The sequence below is a fragment of the Sciurus carolinensis genome, chromosome 10, assembly GCF_902686445.1.
Source record: "Sciurus carolinensis chromosome 10, mSciCar1.2, whole genome shotgun sequence".
Classification (NCBI taxonomy): domain Eukaryota; kingdom Metazoa; phylum Chordata; class Mammalia; order Rodentia; family Sciuridae; genus Sciurus; species Sciurus carolinensis.
The window spans coordinates 81,768,157-81,789,903 of NC_062222.1; the positions used below are offsets into that span (position 1 = coordinate 81,768,157).

At 34.5% G+C, this 21,747-nt stretch overlaps 1 protein-coding gene and 1 pseudogene across 1 annotated transcript; one reads left to right on the top strand and one right to left on the bottom strand.

The window, feature by feature from the left end:
• Window positions 1-305: 305 nt before the first annotated feature.
• LOC124994334 (albumin-like) lies at window positions 306-16,911 on the bottom strand. The gene is made up of 15 exons (XM_047566080.1): window positions 16,757-16,911; window positions 16,007-16,064; window positions 14,947-15,079; window positions 13,133-13,344; window positions 12,468-12,600; window positions 11,600-11,697; window positions 9,975-10,104; window positions 8,806-9,017; window positions 7,572-7,704; window positions 6,339-6,436; window positions 4,716-4,854; window positions 3,870-4,093; window positions 2,612-2,744; window positions 1,944-2,006; window positions 306-459 (listed from the first exon to the last, which is right to left on the bottom strand). Exons 1-14 carry the CDS (start codon window positions 16,896-16,898, stop codon window positions 1,965-1,967), a joined length of 1,887 nt encoding a protein of 628 aa, XP_047422036.1. The 5' UTR covers window positions 16,899-16,911; the 3' UTR covers window positions 306-459; window positions 1,944-1,964.
• A 2,924-nt stretch (window positions 16,912-19,835) lies between these two features.
• Window positions 19,836-20,696, top strand: LOC124994254 (septin-2-like; annotated as a pseudogene).
• The last annotated feature ends 1,051 nt before the right edge of the window (window positions 20,697-21,747 follow it).

Sequence of the window (21,747 nt, forward strand, 5' to 3'; positions counted from 1 at the left end):
GCCATCTCCATCTCTTTTGTTCCTCACTAGTTCTCAGAGAGTCCTGGTGGTGAGGAAGAGCCAGGCTGTGTATGCCCTACCCCTGCCACAGCTGTTATTCTTTTATGATGTTAAAATGCTACCTTGAATGTTCATAATCCACAACTTAATGAGCATTAATATTTCTTTTCATGAAGTAGCGTGTAAGGAACTAGAAGTCCTCTGCTAAAGTGGGGTGAGAGAGAGAAAATTGAACCGTCCACAGAACCACAAAATTTTCAGGATGGAAACACACTTTTGGAAAATAACAGTCCTGGACCATAATATTAGATTCTTTTCATTTTTTATTAATTCCAGCAGAGAGCAAATTGGTCAAATGTTTGAAGAAAGTTGTGTTTCTTAGAGTGTTGATTCTACACCAAAAGAAAAGACACACAGATGAACAAAGACTTAGTCTCTTTCTCTTTTTCTCTGGGCAGGCTGAAAAACAAAAGGAGAAAATACAAGGGCTGTTTGTCAGATGCCATGTATTTTTCCAGTCTTTTACAACTGATGCTAAATTGCTTCGATTATCTTTTTGCAATTTCCATCAGCAGAAACAATTTAAACCTGTCCTAGGCTAAGCCAAATTCCCCCTTCTGTTGCACAAGGTCAGAGGACACACAGAAATGCTATCAAGTGCCTCTTCCTCACTGGTTCCACCAGACTCAAGTCAGAGGCCTCTGGTCACCCCTCCTCAGGGCTATTTAGTACCTACTCTTGCCTAAGTTATACCTAAACCAAAAGTATGTGCTCAAAATTGGAACTCTAGGGAGAAATTTATTCCACTTAGGACTGAAACACATCACATTTGGGAATGATCAAATATGTGGAGACACAAAGTTGTTATTCTTTGGTTGAATGCACAAGTAGCTATTGTGATATGGGTAAAATACTTGTTTTTAACAATATTTTGTTTCATTGGCATTCTAGTTTTTAAATTCCTCTCTGAAATATTACTGAAAAAATGATCAAAACATGTTTATGCTCAAATATCTGTGTTAGAGTGGGCCTTTTGTCATAAGAAGAGAGATTTATTACAGTTTAGTATGTTGAGACATTGGAAATTTTGTAGCACATTATTCATTCTACAGTGCCATGAAATGATGGGATTTGGTGGTGAATGGATAGAACTGGAGAATATCAAGCTAAGTGAAATAAGCCAAACCTAAAAAACCAAAAGCAGAATGTTTTCTCTGACATGTGGATGCTAATTCACAATGTGGGAGAGCACAGGAAAGAACAGAGTTACTTTAGATTAGATAGAGGTGAATGAAGGGAGGGGAGGGGGTATGGGGTTGGGAATCAGACATTATTACCCTTTGTATATATATAACTATATGACCAGTGGGATTCTACATCATGTATAACCAGAAAGATGAGAAATAATATCCATTATATATCAAGTATCTAAGTGCATTCTACAGTGCAAGTTCACATAGGATAGATATTTTATTGAACAGTTAGGTTGAACCATGTGAAATCATTGATATCCATTGACATTTTTAACCTGCAGAAATGTTCTTTCATATGGTTCTATCACCTAGAGTCTCTTCTGGTGAGGCATCTCGGAGATGACTCTGCACACAGGAACATATGTCAAAGGAGGACAATGGTTAATTCTTAAGCTCTGGCTGGAATTTCAAAATCTGACTCCACCTCTTACTAGCTTGGTTGCCTCTTAGGTAGATAAATTATGTAACCTAAGCCTTTATCTATGGGTCCATTTATTCATCTACAAAATGGAAATCACAAGAATACCCAACTCAGACATTCCTTTTGATAATTATATAAGTTAATATATATATAAAGTGCTAAGAGTAATGGTTGGTATTTATTACACAACTCTTGACAAATGTTCAGTCATTTTGCTTTTTTAATATGAATGTCTAAAATTAATTTTTTCAAATCTAAAGTATAGTTACCTGAGATCCTTGTGATTGCCTTTATGCTAAGGCAGCTTGACTTGCAGCAACCAGTTTTGGACCCTGAATACAAAGAAATGACAGATGTTGAGAAGATATGAGCATTACCATTAGAATACAAAAATAGCCAGTTATACAAAAAATAAGTGATTATAAAGTGATTTTACACTCATGACCCCCTTTAGTTCCCATTTACTACCAGGATTTCTGCAAAGAACCTCATCAACAAATATACTTCCCACAAAATAAATAAATAAATATATCATCAGGACATAGAGGAAATATTAAATGATTTAGATATTTAAATGTTCATTCCCACCCCCACTGACTTGCAAAATTCAAATGAGAAACCAGCATTTTTCAGGAAAATGTTTAAATAAATTAATGCTTTGACTTACTCACCAAAGCATTTCAGGCCTTACAAATACTCCTATCCACTCATAGCCATCACAAATTTGGAACAGAAGAGACAGGATAAGCATTTAATACTAGGCCACAGTGAAGCAGGAGATAAAACCAAGAACCACTTTACTCATTTTGTAAGACAATTGTACACAGAATAAGATCTCTGCTCCACACGTCTTTCAAAACACAAATCCCTAACGTATGACCTGACCAAATGCACAAAAATGGAAAGTGATATGGTGAAATGAAAGCAGCCCCAGCACCTCCTCAGAGAAGCAGGCCTCCTTATCCTCAGCCTTGCAGCACTTTTCTAGAAAAGCTCCGAAATCCCCCATCACAGTTTTCAGTTGATCTGTTGTTGCTCTGGGCTTGTGTTTCACCAGCTCAGCAAGTGCTCTGCATTTGAACAGGAAATGAAAGAAACATCAAGAAAAAGGTTAGTCACAGAAAGAAAAATTAAGGCGATAAGAACAGCAGTTCCATCATTTAAGACTATATATCATGGAGCCAGGCAGCTTTGGGTTTGAGGTCGGCATGCCATTTCATCTCAGGTGAGGATAATAAAATCCACTTTGCTAGGGTTGGTGGGAGGACCAAATCAGATAATCAGGGCAAATCACTCAGTGTTTTACAGAGTTTCACTCAATCTCCAGAAAGCATATGTTACGGCATTTAGATATTGTTCAGATTTTAGAAGTCTGACTTTTATAGCTATTGAAGGGTTTAAAATAACTCTTAAATTTTTAATGACCTTGAACTTCACTGAAAAATCATCTTCTTTAAGAATCTTTAAAGTTGGTCCTTGCAATTTGCCCTATTCAAAGTTAATTATGGGGAGGTTACAGGAGGTAAGACTATTCAAAAAAATGGGAGGTGGTGGTTCTCTTTCATTGACATCTGAAGAGACAACAGTGCCAGAAAGCATGTTGTGTGGGAGGAACAGGTTTTCTAATATTATTTTTAAGTCTGGACCATGATTCCAGACCACCAGAGATGGCAGCAACTTTCTGTTGCTGAAGTCCATGCTATCCTCACGCTTCGTGACAGTATTGAGGAGTTCAACCTCAAAACTCACATTTCTAGATGTTTTCTATTCAATCGTCATTCTCAAAAGTGACATGGCAGGGTTTTCTCTCACCTATGAGGGCACTCTAGAACAAACTGAAAATACCGTTCTATGCCTAGAAATAAGTCACCCTATGATTACTCTGCTGTGTGCCCAAATTCATCAGTTCAATGTTCAGCCTTTTCTACTGGACCTACCTATGATCTTATTATTCTACTGTGATTTTCATCCACAATATCACTATGAATAGTCAGCAGGTTAGAGTCTAATATAGTTTTTCCCCTCTAAGGGAAAAAATCCCTTCATTTTATTGTTGATAATTTTATCAACTTAATAAGGCCAATACTTAAATACTTTCCTCTAGGGAATATAACCATTACATGAGACAGTTTGCTCCTTTCAATTAACAGTTCTCATTATCAAGACTACAAACATGATAATGAAATACTGCTCACATTTGTTTCTTGATTTGTTGCTCAGTCTCTGGAAGTGTGCATATATCTGCATGGAAGGTGAATGTTTCAGCATTAAATTCTTTGGGAGTATATGTGTCATCAACTTGCAGAGCAGAAAAGCATGCCCGCTTGTTCACGAAGGACTCAGAACAGCATTTGGTGACTCTGTCACTAACTGGATTCTTCTCATGCATCACACAAAATGTGTTCAGGACTGCAGATAGCTGAAGAACAGGAAGAAGAGCAGAAATTCAAAAGAGGCAAAATTGAAGATTTTCTGTGAAAACTTATTTTTCCATTCACCCAAAGTGTGTCATATTAAACTAGTAACAATGAATGCAAAGTTGATTGAGGCAGCCAAAGACTATCTTTGGAACTAAACATAGGGGACTCTTTTAAGTTGTCTGTTTTAAAGTAAGTCTATATGTCAGAGTAACTTGAGAGAATAATTCATGAAACTAATTGGAGGTGATATGTCCTAATATATGTGTTGTAATGGGGAAGAAGTAGTCTTATCCTGGTACAAGAAGCAGAGACCTAAAAGAAAGTAAAAATTTAGAAAATGCCAGAACACTGAGAACTCATGGATTCTTTTTTAAAACAAGTTATAACATGTGATAATGAAATACTACTCATTATCTAAATTCTAATTTTGGTAGTCAGGAAAATATAGGTGACCAAGTTCTGACTGCCTCTACCCGGCACACACACAACTATACATACACACAGATACATTCCTGTTAGTCATGTACACAGGTTAGTTCACTCTTGCTTCTGAAAGTTAGCTTTGTCAATGTCTTAAGAGGAAAAGTCAATATTAAATTTATTATATTTTAAAAGACTCACATAGTCTTCAATACAGGGCATTCTGTGTGTTTCAGGAAGCTTACAGCATTTGGAGGCCACTCTTCCTAGGTTTCTTGATGCCTCCACAATAGTGGGAGTTGACACCTGAGGTGTTTTCTGAGTGTAACGAACTACAAGTCTGTTGAAAAAAAAAGGCCATGTATTTTTATCCAAACAAGAAACTGTCTTTTTCTAATACAGTAGATCAGGCAGAGAAAATTCAGACAAAATCAACTAATATATGCTTCTTTACCACGCATCAAATTATGTGTGTCTAAGTCAACTGCAGTGGTACAGGCCTCTAATCCCAGTGATTCAAAAGGCTGAGGCAAGAGAATTGATTACAATTTTGAGGCCAGCCTTAGCAATTTAGTAACAGCCTAAGTAACTTGCAAGACCCTGTCTCAAAAAATATTTTTTTTTTTAAATTAGGGTGGTAGCTCATTGGTGAGCTCATTGTAGCTCCCCTGCATTCAATCCCCAGTACCCACCGCCAAAAAAAAAATATCGACATCTTCAGGGTGATGGCTTAGTGTCCTAAAAAGACTTGGTCCTGACCAATTCATCAAATATGACTTTGCATACCACCTGCACCATATAATCTTAGGAAAGTTAGCTACCTTTCTTTAATCCAGTGGCATTAATATATTTATCATTGCATCTTTGTTTCATTAAATGCAACTGAGAGTGTAACATAAACAGTACTATGAGAAACCTGAAAGATGTGGGTGAAAAATGGAAGTATACCTGCCTCAATAGGAATGGTGCAAAGATTAAATTATAAGTGATAATATATGCAATTAACCAGGCATGTTATCTAGCATGCAATAATAACTCAAAAACAACTCCAATCATAAAGTAAAGTCAATGCATAACTATAATCTATTTAATGGAAGAAACTAAGTATTATTCACTGTTGTTATCCCTGAGCTAGTTAAAAGAGTGCTAACTATGCATATAAACTGCACAGTAAACACCTACTAACCAGGTGTCCCTTCTGTTTCTTGCCTTTCCCTCCATACATAAGGAGGGAATTAGGATTAGACTGGGACATTATTTCAGCATGCCATTTTGTCTCTCTCTCTTATAGAGAGGAAAATTCCTATGAAAACAAGGTCATAACCATCAAAGTCTAACGTACCTTCAGAACATCCACTCTTTCCACAGTTCAAATGGACCAATATGAATGAAATTTTATATACTATCTAAATCCATTTCGTCATATTTTTGTATTCAGCTTTTAAATTACTTCTTGAACTACTGCTATGCAAGGCCTACTACTTCCTGCTCTGTGAAAATGATGCTTTGGTTTGTTTCCTCCCTAATATTCCTTACCCTTCAAGGATCATCCCCAGTTGATAAGCCAAGATTTGTCACTAACCCTCCCAGCCTACCTACTCCCAGTCTCAAGAGATCATTTTTTAAAACTGTACACAAATAGAGGCCTCTCCATTCCATCAACTATATTATCTCTACTCTCCAGACTTTCTTCATTAAGAGGGTTTAAGAATATATGTGTACTTTTGCTATTAAAAATCCATATGCTAGATGGCTTATATAGGAAGTATTAAATAATTTCAAATTGGTCAAGGAAAAAGGCAGCTAATGAACAAAATTACTTACGCATTTTGGAAATTATATTCTCCAAGCTGCTCATAGAGATCACAGTTTTGCTTGACTAAGTTCTGAGGCTCAGTCACAAGAGGTTGAAATTCCTCAAACTGGAACACAAAAGAACGACATTTATAGGATCCTTCTGAGGACCAGATGCAGGTTACTTCTTACCCTTTATTCTTTCTGCCTAAAGCCACATGAGTAGATTGTTCAGTGCCAGGTCTGTCACATCACATTCAAATTGTTTCTCTTATTTGGCAGACTGTATAGTGCAAGGAGTTAAGAATCTTCACTCTGGAGCTCATGGTCTGGCTTCTGAGCCAGGACACCTGACTCATTTTCTAGTGGTGCAGCTTCACTAACCATATCTGAGATTCAGAATCCTCATCTTCACAATAGAGGTAAAAATAGTGCTCACCACACAGAATTGCTCTGGGAACCAACTACGCTAATGATATTAAAATAGCACCTAGTAATTGTAAAAAGTCAATAAATAATGGTTTAAGTATTATTACTATTATTATTACTATTATTATTATATTATTACTATTATTATTATATTATTACTATTATTATTACTATTATTATATTCCATCTCTCCAAGAGGATCCTCAGATCTCTGAGGAATTTTGCCCTCAGCATCAGTTGCAGCATGGTGTCCAGCTTTCAGGAGCTTCTTGGTAGAGGAAAGAAAAACTGTCTTGGATTCTATAATAGTTTGGAAACCATTAATATATATTAGTTGGAACTCTAAAATCCTCCAGAACAGATGTCTTCTAACTTACCATCTTGTAAAACATTTCCTAAACTTTCTCAAAAAGATTTAACAATATTCTAAAGAAATTAATTTCTTAACCTCCCTTTAGATATTAACTCCTGGTAAATAGTGGGTCAGGATAACTTTCTTTATATTTATGTTAAATGTATTTTAATGGACATTTAAATTTGATTTCATCTTATTTTGTTCTTAAGAATATGGAAAACACAGAAATTATGGCCAAAATTTTGTGACATTAGAGATAATTATCTTCATATCTTTCTTTTCTAGACCAACTGCTCTAAAATTTATTACCCATCCTATTTAAGATTGATTTTCCTAAAAGGTTTAAGAGCACAGAATTGGATACATATCAAGAAAATATCTAACTTGTACTGTTTATCACTTCAGTCCTGCATTGATTTTCTTTCTCATTATTGGAATCGACAAAACGCTACGTCCTTCTTTTCCTGCGAGACACCTACCACGTTGCCATAGCATGCAGGAGGATCAGCCTCAGCACAGCACTTCTCCAGTCTGGCTTCATATGCCTTGGCAATTCTCAGCAGCAAAAGGGAGCCATACTCGGGATGACTTCTTGAATATTCATACAAAAACCTAAGTAAGACGAACATAGATCTACTTGAACCAATGAGCCAGAAAATGTACATAACTCACTTCAAGTGTGATCATATTCCCAAGATCTGAATTTGACTAAACCCCATGCAGTGAAGCTTAGTGGCACAGGACTCGGGGCCCTTCCTGGGTTCAATTTCTGGTTCTGCCACTTATTTTACTCTATTATGTTAGGCAACTTATTAAAACTAAAGAGCCTTAGTTTCATCCTCTGGAGAATGGGACTGGTAATAGTAATATCTATTTCATAAGTTGTGTTATGAAAAATACATGACACAATCTGTGTAAAACATATCCTGTCTGGCACATCATAAAGGTTTGATGAATGGTACCTGTTATTTTCATGTATACCTAGTTTGATTTGGACTACATCTCAAAAGTATTCTACTAGACAGAGATTATATTCTTAAAATATTCTTTTCCTCTTCATGTGATTGAAATCTCATAGATACATCTTTTTTGTAAATATTATTTAATGCAAAATAAGCTATTATAATCTAATAATAGAAATATAAAGCTTTTCATCATTCTTACTGATCATATATATCATTTGGTATTTAACTTCCTTCTCATACTACTGAACTTTTGGTCTTTTTATCCAAATATAAAACACCTAGGGTCAAATTCTATACTTCTTTTGCCATCTTTGCTGCCAACACACAAATGGATAGATAGAGACAGATGTGTAGATAGATGATTCATAGGCAATATATGTTCATATATACATTAGATGTTTAAGAAGTACCCTTCTAATGAATGATTGAACAAATGGATGGTATATACATAATTTGTATACATGCAAATATTTCTAGAGATTTCTAGAGATGTTACCTAAGGAGTAAGGAACATTGAGCTTTTGCCATGAATATATACTGAATGACAATGGTTAAAATTTATTAAATCTTTTAAACCTTAAAAACTGGGAGATGAAAGTCCAAAGAAGCATCCTGGGCAATATGGAAACTGTATTAACTCCTGGACAAGATGAAAACAGTAGTAACTCCAAAGGAAAGCCTAACATATCTTCCTAAATCATGATCTTCTAAATCAAGAGTATGAAAGGGTAATTCCTTTATAACTTACGTGCCCAAGAAGATATCTTTTGCCTCAGCATAGTTTTTGCAAACATCCTTATCCTCAGCATAAACAGCTGCTAGTGAAGGTAAGTTATCAGGCTTGTCATCTTCCAGCTGAACAACGCAGTGATACTTTTCCAACTCGGGCTTAGCACAACATGGGCCCAGTTTCTTGGAGATTGTGTCTTGATTATCACAAATATATCTGGCCAGGATTATCTGTGAGGAGGTCAACAAATGTTCAACATAAATTGGCATTGCTACACTTTCTCTCCAGACCTTTGTGATGTTGCAGAACACATTCCCTGTATTCCAATGGCCACTCAGTCACAACCTTTGTGCCTTCTATGAAACATAGATCCTCAGTCAGTGCTTCTGAACCTGGAGCCTCAGTACTACTAAAACACAACCACTTGATCAAAAAAGACTTGTTGGGAACCAGTTATTTATTTTTATTATAATTAATTAAGCAATCTCAGCTAATTATTAATTTTATATTTCCACTGTTGAGGCATTTACGTTTTTTAAAGTAAAACTCAATATTCTTTTTTCAAATATTGCCCTCAAAATAAATGCAAGCATTTTGAAACCAAATAACTAAGTAAAGCATGAGAGATTTTAAAAAGAGAGGTCAAGATCACAGTAATGGATCTTGCTTATATATGCAAAATATCTGTCTTAAATTTCCAGGAGTGTCATGAAAGCTCGGAATTCTGATAGATGGTTATTATTTTTAATCTTTGAAAAAAAGGAAGACAACACTGCAATTTTGGGGAAGAGATCATGTTTGGGAAAACAAAATGAAAGGAGAGAACATGGTGTAGGGGGGAGGATGCATCATTTCCAATGATCTCTTGAGATAATGGCCCTTCTCTGGCCACATTTTTCCCCCCAAAATATTGTAGCAACTGACTTTTACAGCTGTCCTTATTCAGCCTCAGGCTAGATTCTCAGAGTATGATTAAAAGAGGTAACAAATGGGTGAAAGAGTTTTTAGATTGATTAGTAGTTAGGTTTTTAAAAAAGTACCAGAGAAGGGGGAAAGCTTGGAGACACAGCAAATAAAATCACAGAAGACCATGTCAACCACTGCCAGTTGTCCCCAAGGATACTTAGCACATCTATTCTACCAACTTAAGCATGTAAGCTACTACAGGCAAATTAATGGCTCTTTACCCTGTCATGTGCACCTTGAAGCAGATCACCATCACAGAATTCCTTGTGGATTTTGGTAAGATCTGTTGCCATCTTGGTAATTTCTGTAAAATCAGCTTGGGGGAATTTCCGGCTTAGACGAGATACTAACCTAAACAAAAAACCCCCACCCGTGAAGTCAATATATTATAACCAGACAATAATAAATGTGAAAGTCCTATGAAAACTCCAATTATAAGAACAAAATTCTAGACAAACACAGAATTTTTTTAATTCATTGATTATTTTTTTAATGCTAGAGCTGAACCAAATGGTGATTTTATTTTCTTGTTTTCTTTTAAAATTTTCCATTATAAGAGTGTGTGGTAGATGGAAAGCTGATGATTCATGAAATCAGCAATCAAAGAGGAATTCTTAAAGGGGCCACAGTCTGAAGGGAACTGGGTATGGAGACCAGATCTGACTTCCAAATCTTACTTCATATCTTCTTAGCAGTGAGACCCTAGGCAAGTTACTTAACTTCTCTGACCTTTAGCCTTCTCAGTATCACAACATCATGCTAAATTGAAGGACTACTTTGAAGATTAAATTAGATAATGCCTGTGAAAATATTTTATAATCTGTGGAGTATCGCATAAACTCCAGTTACCTTTTTTACTTCATGAAAACACATTCTTTCCTGACTACTAAAGTCTTCAAGAAAATTAATTTCCTAACTTCTATATAATTAGGGAGTTTTCATTAAGTACACTTTTAAAAAGAAATTGATCCAGCACAGCCTGTAAGCTCTAAGATAAGATATAAAAGGTTAATGTCATCATTCTTTCCAAAATCATTTCAGTGCTGTCTAAATCCAGTAAAGGAGACATCTTTCCCAGAACCAGTCACTGCCTGGGTAATGTGTACTGGTTCATGTTAGGGGTAATTTGTTTATTAATTTGATTGGTTTTTATGGTTTGGATGGTAAGAATGATGGCAAAGACAGTTGAATTGACAGTTTCTAGAGAGCATGCATAATGTCTATTTTTAAAATTTTATCTCCTGTTACATTGATTTATTGTTGACTGACAGGTAAGGAGTTGGAAGGGCAGGTAATATTTTTCTTAGTTCAGATATTGAAGGAGGTTCCAAGAGTCATCTAAATAATATGCAAACAGAGGCCCAAGTGGAAACACCAGATTAAGAACAGAATTGGAGCTATGAGAAAACTACAAGTAGTAACTTTGGTTTACATGGTGACTGAATTTAATTATCAGGACATAACGACAGGAATAGATGCTCAGATCATTGTGGGAAAGGATAAAATTTAAGACCCTGACTATAACTCTGTAAAAATAAGAGACCATTAGAGTAAGATTCCTAGTCTTCATAAATAAATAGAATTTTTATGTCTTTCATTTTAGGACAAAAATGACAATGTCTTCTAAGTTCTTTAACAACTTAGAAATATAATACAAACAATAATGTCAAGTTGTTACTTATGTTCTGATTTTTACTTCTATGAATTCTCCATCTTTTAGATAACGACAAAAAAATATATTCGTAAGCATTGGGAGAAATGACAAATAAATGTATGCTTTTGTCAATGGAACCATTATCACTTTTACATTTTTATAAAGACATAAATTGCATTAAAAAATATTTACCATGCTTTCATTCCTCTTTCTAAAAACTTCTCAAGAATGCTACACTTGAATCTGTCGTTGGCAGAGGCAAGCAGTATTTTCTTCTTCAAATCCTCAAACTACAGAAAGAAAGCAATTTGAAAAAAGCATAGGAAAAAAAACTTCTGTGCAAAACACCATTTCAAAAACTCAGATGAGACTATGCCAAATTAAATCTAAATTCCCAAGTACCCCCTATGGCAAATAATTATTTGTTATGTAAGAGGAAAAATTAATCTGGTCCTAGTGGAGGCCTCTATGTAGTTAAAACCAGCATGGACACATTGCAAAAGAAAAGTATTCTGAAAGAAAAAATGTACACAAATTTCCAGGAACATATAACTTAGCTGAATTCTTAATTTTGTGCATCATCCATTTACATCCCTCCTCTGACAACGTGAACTCCCCAGAAAATAGAACGAGGCATGCAATAAATACTTATCATAATAAGTAATAAACAAGCTCTTGCCTCCAATTGCAGTAATATTCTCTACTTTGAATTCCTTCTCCAACAAAAAGAACACAAAATCTGTGGCCCCTTGCTGTGCAATTTGACTGATACTTCGCTCTCTAGATCATCAGCATGTAGAGGGGCTGCACATTTAACTACGTGCACAGTGATTCCCTCCATCAGATCAGCACTGGTGAATCTCAGAAGAAGGGAGGAAGAATAGGAGAGGTCTTCAAAGAGAATAAAACTTCTTTGGGGACATGAGAGTAAGGAAGGCTCTTTTGAACATTTAGAGAAGTTTCTTTAGGAGATTAAGTTTTCCTAAATGTAGCCATAAGAGTTTCAAAATCTGAGGTTGCATTATGAACTGGTTCTTTTATTCTTCTTTTTGGGGAATACCTTTGGTGCCAGGCATCCTCCTCTATCAGCAGCTTGGCAGCACTCTGTCAAATAGCCTTTATACTTTTCAGCAAAGTAAATGAGTTCCTCGCCAATGATGTAAGGATGTCTTCTGGAAACTTCATATAAAAATCTAATTAAAAAAAAAAAGATAACAGGAAGTCATTTTTCCACACCACACAAGATTACAGAAACAGTTACAATCAACATTCTCCCCAGAGCCTCCAAAATTCAAGACATGTAATTTACCAGGGAAGCTCAATTTGCACTTGATGGCCTTGCCTTTATCATTCTTTAAGTCAGCGAAAAGGAAGGTTGAATTTGTGATGTATGTGTGAAGCACATATAAATGGTCAAATCGGGGTGATCTAATATTGCTGATTAAAATGAAATCAATCCAAAGAGAACTTTATTTTTTCAGAATCTTTTAAAACATGTCTATTTCAAATTTTCATATGGATCATATACTGTTTCAATATCAAAGATTTTTTTGTCATATTTTTTGTTGTGTAGAATTTTGTGGTATGAAGATTTACTTCTTTAAAACTTATCATGACAACAAAATTTCTAAGTCTTAATGTTGGAAATGCTTTGTGGTTTGGTAGTTATTATAATAAGTATTGACTTACTGCTTAATTTTTAATTTTGAAACATAGATTACTTACTGTCCCAAAACCTTCGGGACACTTTCCTCAAAGGAGATGCACAGAGCATCAGGATACTTTATATCAATGGGAGGGAGGTCAGGCCTGTCTTCTTTGTGCTTTATGAGGCATCGATATCTCTCAAGGTCTTGTTTACCACAGCAGTCAGCCATGTCACCATAGGTTTCACGAAGATTGGCAATTGTGCATGCTTTCTCTCCAAAGATAGTATCCTAAATGGAAGAGGACAGCCTTCAAATTACTCAAAAGAACTTTACTTTCTTTATTGCCATAGAATAATATAAAAATTTAACATACTGCTAAAGCTTGGTGAGAAAATCATCTATATTGCACATATGTATGGTATATCATGTATTGAAATATCCCAGGGGACCTCATGAATATGTGTAATTTTATCTTTTTATGTATGACTTAAAATATGAATTTAAATATGAAAATAATCAATGAAATAAAATTTTAAAATCTATCTTAAGAGGAAATTATATAAAAATTCACTTTCCCCATTAAATTCCCTGGATTTGACTCTCTCTGTGTAATTTACGTAACAATCCATTGCAACAATATTACTTAGGATGAATAAAACAGAAGGGCAAAAAGACAGTTAATGGCCTTAAGGAATGCTACCTTTCTCTGCTTGTTACCTGTCACTAGGGAAACTAGCCTTCAGTGTAGCAGATGAATTCATCTTAGGGAGGAAGTGCTCAGATACTTTCTCATTTAATCTGCTGCTTCTTGAGAGACCTAACTTTTTAGTAGATACTATTTAAAAATGGAGGAATAACATAAATCCACTACACATTATTACTGCATTAAAATAAGAATTTTAATTGTAGAAATATTTGTCTCAAAGTACTTCCCTAATCAAATAAATTGTTTTGTCCTCATTTATTTTCATTATATGTCATTGTAACCCTGTGGAAAATACACTGTTTGAGACATAATTTACTATTTTTTTAAATGTACTTTAAAATTTATATGTAGAACTACAATTTGGAAAAAGTTAAAGTATTTATTCTGCAGGAAAGAGAGATTCATCCAGAAAGAAAAAAGAAGAAGAAAGGGTCCAGTGACAAAAAAAAAATAGTCTAGCCCATAGAGAGGCATATCTATATTAAGTGGAGAGAGAAATATAGGCCTCTTGTTTTGAAGATGTATTTGAAAATAGCAAAGTTCAGAAAGATTGACTACCTTGTTTTTTATTGTAGGTAAAAATATGAATAACTCTAAAATGATGAATGTATAACTACAACAGATATTTCACCCATAGCACAGAAATCAGGTGGTGCTTTCTGAAAATCAAAATCATGCTACTACTTCAAAGAGATATCAGCCCTCCTGTATTTAGTCAGGCATTATTTACAATAGTCGAGGTAAGGGAATGACTAAAGTGTCCACCAACAAATGAATGGATAAAGAAAATGTTGTGTCTAAATACCAGGGAATACTATTCATCTTTTAAAAGAAGGAAATTCTGTAACTGGCACTAAAGCAGATGATCTTTGAGGACATTGTGCCAAATGCAATAAACCAATCACAGAAAGATGGACACTGGATGAGTCCCTTAATACAAGGTATCTAAAATAGTGACTATCATGTGTAGTCTCAATGAAGAAGTGTCTTAAAAACTATGGACATATATAGACACAACATCTCTGTCCCCAAAATACAATGAATGATTTATCAGTCTATATGAAACTTTTGAGTGTAGTTTACAAATTCAGTCACTTAATAATAATTTTTTAAAAAGAATTTTTCCTTTGAAACACCCAGAATAACTTAAAGGAGAAGAAAGAATCCTCAAAATCAGAACTTACAAGTGGTTTGTTACACTCTGCCCCCAAACTATCAGCAACACATGCTTTTGCCAAGTCAGTCACTTCAGTTGTTAATTTTACGAGTTCATCATATGCAGTCTTCTGGAGATACTGAGAAAACGTAACCATTACCCTGAAACAAAAAACAGAAAAGTGTACCACAATAAAACTTTAACATAAAACAGTTTACTGTGCTAGAGAGCTAGTTATATACATAAAGTCTGTTTTCCATATCTTTCTCATAATTATCCAGAAAGCCTATTCATATGAAGTATTATCTGAGGCCTGATCAGGCACATGTGACTTCCTAGGCAGGGAGGACACTATTTCCAACATGTCCAAATGTATGTGGGTACATGTCAGTAGATGCACACACATAGGGCAAACAAGCAAATTATACACTAAATAGATTTAATTGTCAAACTAGGTTTTGCATAAACCCTTTGAGTTATTTAAAACAGAAACAAAAACACCTCATTTACTTGGGCTGTAAAAAATAGACTATTTTCAAAATTTTTACTAGAGTAAAGAAATATTAGAATGTTCCCAAGAAACCACAGAAAAGTTTGCTATGTAAAGGGAAGTTAGTAAGTGAGTTGCCAAAGAAAACATACTTTACTCCTTTCCATCATTTTCCAGAGTTTCTGGATAGTATGAAAATTCCAGAGTTTAACTATCTAATACAGTAGTCATTAGTCATATGTAACTATATATAAATTAGTTCTTATAAGTTCTGATTTTGAGGATATATATAAATTCCATATATATATATGCATATGCATAAATTATATTTAAGTTTAATGTAAATTTACATAGTTAAATGCAATTTAGCTAAACTTTAATACAATTTGACATTTTATTGCTCCATTGCACTTGCCATATTCAAAGACTCAATAGCCACATATAAATAGTGGCCACCATATTAGATAACGCAGATTCAAAATATTTCCATCAGTACAGGAAATTTCATAGGCCCTGATGATAGGAGAATATAAGACCTTAGGATAATAGCAAATGCAATCAAAAACATTAAATTTGTTTCTTTCATATTTTAACTTACAGGCCTTTGAAATGTTGGTCTCCCAATTCTTTATATCGAGCAATAATCTCACTTGCGTCTAGGGGAAAGGAGAGAAAAAAAACACAAGATATGTTTAAATATTAAAGAAAACAATTAATTAGATACTGCTTTGTATATTTCTTTCATGGAACTTAGGTTACTCATTTGCTTCAAAATACTGGACTTTGATTCCTACAGAAATTCATAGGATGGTGAACTATATCTTCTGCAATTAAAGAAAAATTATTCAATAATCATGAATATTATCTTAAATATCATTAAATATTTATAATTCTATATTCTAACATGGATAAGATCTAATGCTCTTATGGAGCCTATGAACAGCAACTGAAAAAACAATTTAAAAGTAAATACAAATGGAAGTTCTATTCATAATATAAACAACAGGGTTTTTTTTAAAGTTTGAATAGAGTAAGATGCGGTAGATAGGCCTTTGAGATAGTTGTGAATTCCATCTTCATCTCCGTTCTATGAAGTTTAAGTCACTCTACCTGGCATTCCTTCATGAGAGAAAAGAAATTACATTCACTAAATAATTTCACCCTTTTGTTTCTGCTTAAGATACTTGAACTATATTGATTAAATAACCACAAAAGCATTCACAAAAACAAAATATCATCACATTTTAGATAAAACTGCTAAAGGAAAACAAATATTTAAATATGTGGGATTTACTGCAACTTCTACTAGGAAAACAAAAGTTGAACAATGGAAAGACAGAATTCTTACCTGCATCTCGACGAAATACACCCCTGGAATAAGCAGAGCTGAAGAGAAAGAGAAGGGAAATAAAGGTTACCCACTTCATTGTGCCAAAGGCTTGTGGGGTTGATAGAGAAGGTAGGATGAATGCAGGGAAATTAGCCCTCATATACTTCTTTAACCAATAATTGTAGATTATTAACTCGGCTCATCTCTGTATTTCATTGGCTCCCAACTGGTTACAAAATCATAAGATTCTTGCCAAAAAATTGTTTGACTAGATCCCTTGCTTATGTTTGCCATCTGGAACTGTTTTCTCCACGAGACTTTGTCAATTTATTTAAGTTATGTAAAATGTCTTATCACATTTTACATAACAGTTTAAATGATTTGTACCTATTATTCATTACCATGTTCTTTATTTGCTATTTCCCATTTGAAAATTTTGGTTTGTGATATTTGCAAAAATACAACCAACCCAATGATTCTGCCTGGAAATGAGACATATTAAATGAGAGTTAAAATTCCAAGTATGCTTTTTTTATCTAAAGTAAAAAATTTACACACAGAGATATCTCATAGGGTTTCTATTTCTTTTGAAAGTGTCTGTCTGATAAAAGGCTTGATTTTTGCCTCAAACTAGGAGAAAACCATAGCAATAATAACAACTAAAATAGATCTTTACAATTTCCTTGCTTCCATCACAGCTACAGCCTTACTAACAAGCCAGTTATTTAGCTTAGCTAAAAAACTGAGTCAGTCAAAATGGCCCATGACACATATAGGTAGAGAAATAATAAATATTTAAGAGAAATTTTATAATGAAAGAAATATATTTTCTATGATCTTATTTTAAATCATTAAGCACAGAAGAGGTTAGAATAGATGAGCGAGAAAGAGGAGTGTTTATTATTGTTTTTGGTTTCGGTTTTGGGGTTTTTTGTTTCATTTTTTTTTTTTTTTCAGTCACTCAACGGATTCCTGAAACAGAGTACCATCCTCGTCATTCAGACCACAAATGAACAAAAGTTAAAGAATAGTTGCTCATGGAATTATTTCCATTGGAGAAAACTACTTTTTAAAAAGACAGAAAACTTATATTGGAAAAGAAAAAAGGAAACTGTTCTAACTTTCTAAATAGAGAAGATAATTCTTTCTTTGATAAATTCTGATTTTTTTTTAACCTCCTACAAGGAATGGGTGATATTTATTTGAAGTCCGGGGCCAAACCTGGCTTTTTTCTGATGTGAGCCCAGATGTATAAGCAAGCATGCAATTATCATCATTGAATATATTCATATTACTAATTCACACATACACTTTACTCATTTTTTTTCATTTAACAAAGAATAATATCTATCTAGTTAGTATTGTAATAAGGTATGTAAAACAATGTTAAATATTAAAAGCCTTTAAAAAAGATTCATTATCATGGAATGGAAAGTTTGAATTGATTTTCCTATATTTAATGCAAATCCAATAGCTTTAAAATACAAAATGACAACACCTGAAATAATCTTTCCTTAACAGTATCAATATGGTGGTTTGCGTGTGTGTACACTTATTAATGATTAACGGATAATTGAGAAATTAAAATACTTAATTCTTAACACTGCATGCTTAAAATTTATCTTAATTAATAAGAAACATTAGAATATTTGCCTTCTGTAGAATCTCAAAGTAAGAAGTCCTGCATTTTTCTCTGAAAACCCTGGTGTAAATTCTGCATGTACATTCTGAACTGGGAGGAATAAAGCCACATCACTGTTGGTTGGTATATTCTAAATATCCTGTTCTTCATATTTTTAAACTCTATAATTAGTAAATCATCAAAGGATGTTGGCATTAAGGTAAATTCAAATATTTAAAGTAAGAGTTTTAAATAAGTTTGGTTCTAAATATGGTTTAATCTAGTTTCTACCTAAATAGAAAAAATAGTTCCAATGATTTTTAAATGTTTTCTCATGTTTATTGGAGAGGTTTGAAAATAGAGAATAGTTAAGAAAACTACTTTATTTGGAAAGTGTAATTGTGCATTAATCACTTACAAGAGAAAAAAATGCCCCAATTGAAAAGCAAATATACCTGAGAATTAAACCTGGGCCTTTATTCCTTTTGTCCTTTGTTTTTCAGTCTTTTGACAAAATGGAAAAGGGAACTTTGTAAGTGTACAACTTATCTCATTGGGCTAGTCCCACTTCTTTCCCACCTCAATCTTCCACCCTCCTTCCACCCTGGGATTCCTCAAGCCTCTCACAGAGTCATTCAAACCAGGCTTGCCCTTCACCAGGAAATCTTCTTAGCCCAGCCTTTATGCCACATCCCTCTGAGAGAGATTACTACCTACGGATTTCCTCTTGGAAATAAAGTGAAACATGGTCATGAAATATGACAACGATGTCTAATAGATCCTCAGCATTTTAAGGGACTTTCTAAAAACAACCATTGAACCTATATTCATTCCAAAAAACAGGGAATTTGGATTTATTTAGAGAGAAGCCAGGAGAAAGGAGAATCTTTTGCTAGCATTCATTCCAGATACAAAAGACATAGGCAGACCCCACCTTATCATGAATTCCCTGAAGTATATTCTAGAATTACAGAAGTGTAAAAAAGTAAAAGATCTAAGAAACAAACTAACTAATGGAAACATAATAAGAATTTTAACTTCATATTCACTTATGGAGACATATCTCCCGATAAAAAATAAGATAATAGCCCAAAATCTATAAATTTATACAGGTTTTTTTCAATGCACATAAAAATTGTTATTCAAACATCAATTTTGCCCTCAACACTACCATAAGCAATCAATGCCTCCAAAATATCCACTTGAATTAGTGAGAAATACAGAATTTGCTGAAGGTTTCATTAGGGATGAGAAAGAGAAAAGTTTACATCACAAAAACCAAGAGAGGGGCCAGTCCATGGTACAATCAGTAGTCACCTGTTCTTTAACCGGTCCACGGAGAGAGGAAATATGAAAGATGTTTAAGTGTCAATCAGCTCAACTTATATATCTTGAAATGACTGTGTTAGACTTGCAATATTCTCAATCAAGTTCATGAAAAATGAGTGGAAAAAAAAAAAGTACACAGTCACAAAGATGGTGTTCAACTCTAGAAAAGCAACACTCATCAACAACCTAGTTCTTACTGGCCTCTGCCCAGAAAAATCATACTTGGGGCGGCAGAGAAAATTGAAAGAACTGTCCAAATTGCAGTTTCAAATGTTAAGATTGAATGGGGGTCAGCATGGGACTCAGAATTTGCCTTACACTGTTGAACACACTCAGCTATGGTGTTGCCATCAACAGCAGAAATTATTTTAAGATGGTTATCTCCTGCATTGATGAGAGTGTAAAGGGCACCAGCTTGACAAGAGGGGTTTGAGTAGACAGCACATCAACCATAACACAGAGTATCGTTGCTTTTGTTTTATTTCACCATTTGGGAAGTTAAGCCCTTAGAAGTAACATTTATGAAGGCAGTGCACAATAGGGGTGCCAGTCATTGCAAAAGTCCCCATTCTCACTCTAAAGGAACTGGAGCAGTTGAAAAAAACAACAGGTTTCTGGATGAACTGAAGCAAATAGTACCATGATCCATCACTTGCCTAATACAGAGTCAGAAGAAGTAAAGATTTTAAACAGAAGACTAGACTTAAGGTCACTATCCCACCTTCTGTGGTTGGATTCAATCCATTGATAGAAACCAAGGACAAGAAAGTCAGAGGCCACTTCCACCCATGGGTACAGTGGAGATGGAAAACTCAGAACAGTTTTCTGGAGCTGAGAACAATTCCCATCACCGACATACTGGATCTCCAGGGAGTGAACCAGGACCTTCACTGTGAAAACTTCCATCCTGAGAGGCTTAAAAAAGGAGGCAGGAAAGTGGAGAACTACAATCTGAATAAAAAGTACATCTTGCTGGGAAAGAAAGCTGAGCTCTGCCACTGCAACTGATGATTGGAAAGATGCAGGCACCAGGACCTTCACTGTGAAAACTTCCATCCTGAGAGGCTTAAAAAAGGAGGCAGGAAAGTGGAGAACTACAATCTGAATAAAAAGTACATCTTGCTGGGAAAGAAAGCTGAGCTCTGCCACTGCAACTGATGATTGGAAAGATGCAGGCACTCTAGATGCAGGGCAGGGATGGCCAGGTGGGAACCTGGGATGTCACACACTAAGGAAGAAGACAACATCTCAAATGAGTACTACAGCTCTGCCTTTTCATGAGATTGCTAGAGAGGTGCCTATCCACATTTTTGTTTCCAAAATTTTATTTTATTTTTTTAGCTTTAAGTGTGGTGGGGTATTTTTCCTGCTATAAGGTACTTTTAACATTTGTATTTCACTGCTACGTTACATTTTATATTTTTAGAAGTGAATTTCATTTTCATTTTCTTCTTCTTTAAGTAATCACCAATGTTAGAACTGATTTCCAAGAATCAGTCAGAATGTATAGTTCATTTTGAATTTCTTTGATTTAGTTGACCTAACTAATAATTACATTGGCAAGCATTCTTTATTGACATCTAGAAATTTCATGCTTCCTTAGAATGTTCCTGTGGGGTAGAGACATATATCTAGTGATATGAAAATCTGTGCTAACTTGGTACAAAACTATTTACTTATCAAGTTGATTTTAGGTTTGTATACAACACTTAAAACCAGTTTTCTACTATAATAATACCATTATGTTATATACACTTACGTACATTTTTTGTGAAACAAAAGTAGAACTATCTAATGAGAGAAATGTCTACATTTAAATAGCCTTTTTTTTTTTTTTTTTTTTTTTTTTTTGCAGTACTGAGGATTGAACCCAGGGCCTTGTTCGTGGGAGACAAGCACTTGACCAACTGTGCTATGTCCCCAGTCCCTTAAATAATGTTTTAAAAGCACACTCTTAGGGATAACTTTTAAGAAGTCTCTGGATTCTCATACTAGGTAATTTTTAAAACCACTCTGAATAGCACACTCCAAAAGTCAATTTATTTAGTGTTCTCCAGTA

Excerpts from the sequence above, each read along its gene's own strand:
- LOC124994334 (XM_047566080.1), bottom strand. The coding sequence starts at position 16,898 with ATGAGGGCTAATTTCCCTGCATTCATCCTACCTTCTCTATCAACCCCA. Across the intron at positions 16,065-16,756 it reads TGTATTTCGTCGAGATGCAG|ACGCAAGTGAGATTATTGCT; the intron begins GTAAGAATTCTG and ends CCTTTCCCCTAG. Across the intron at positions 4,094-4,715 it reads TGCCCTGTATTGAAGACTAT|CTATCTGCAGTCCTGAACAC; the intron begins GTGAGTCTTTTA and ends CCTGTTCTTCAG.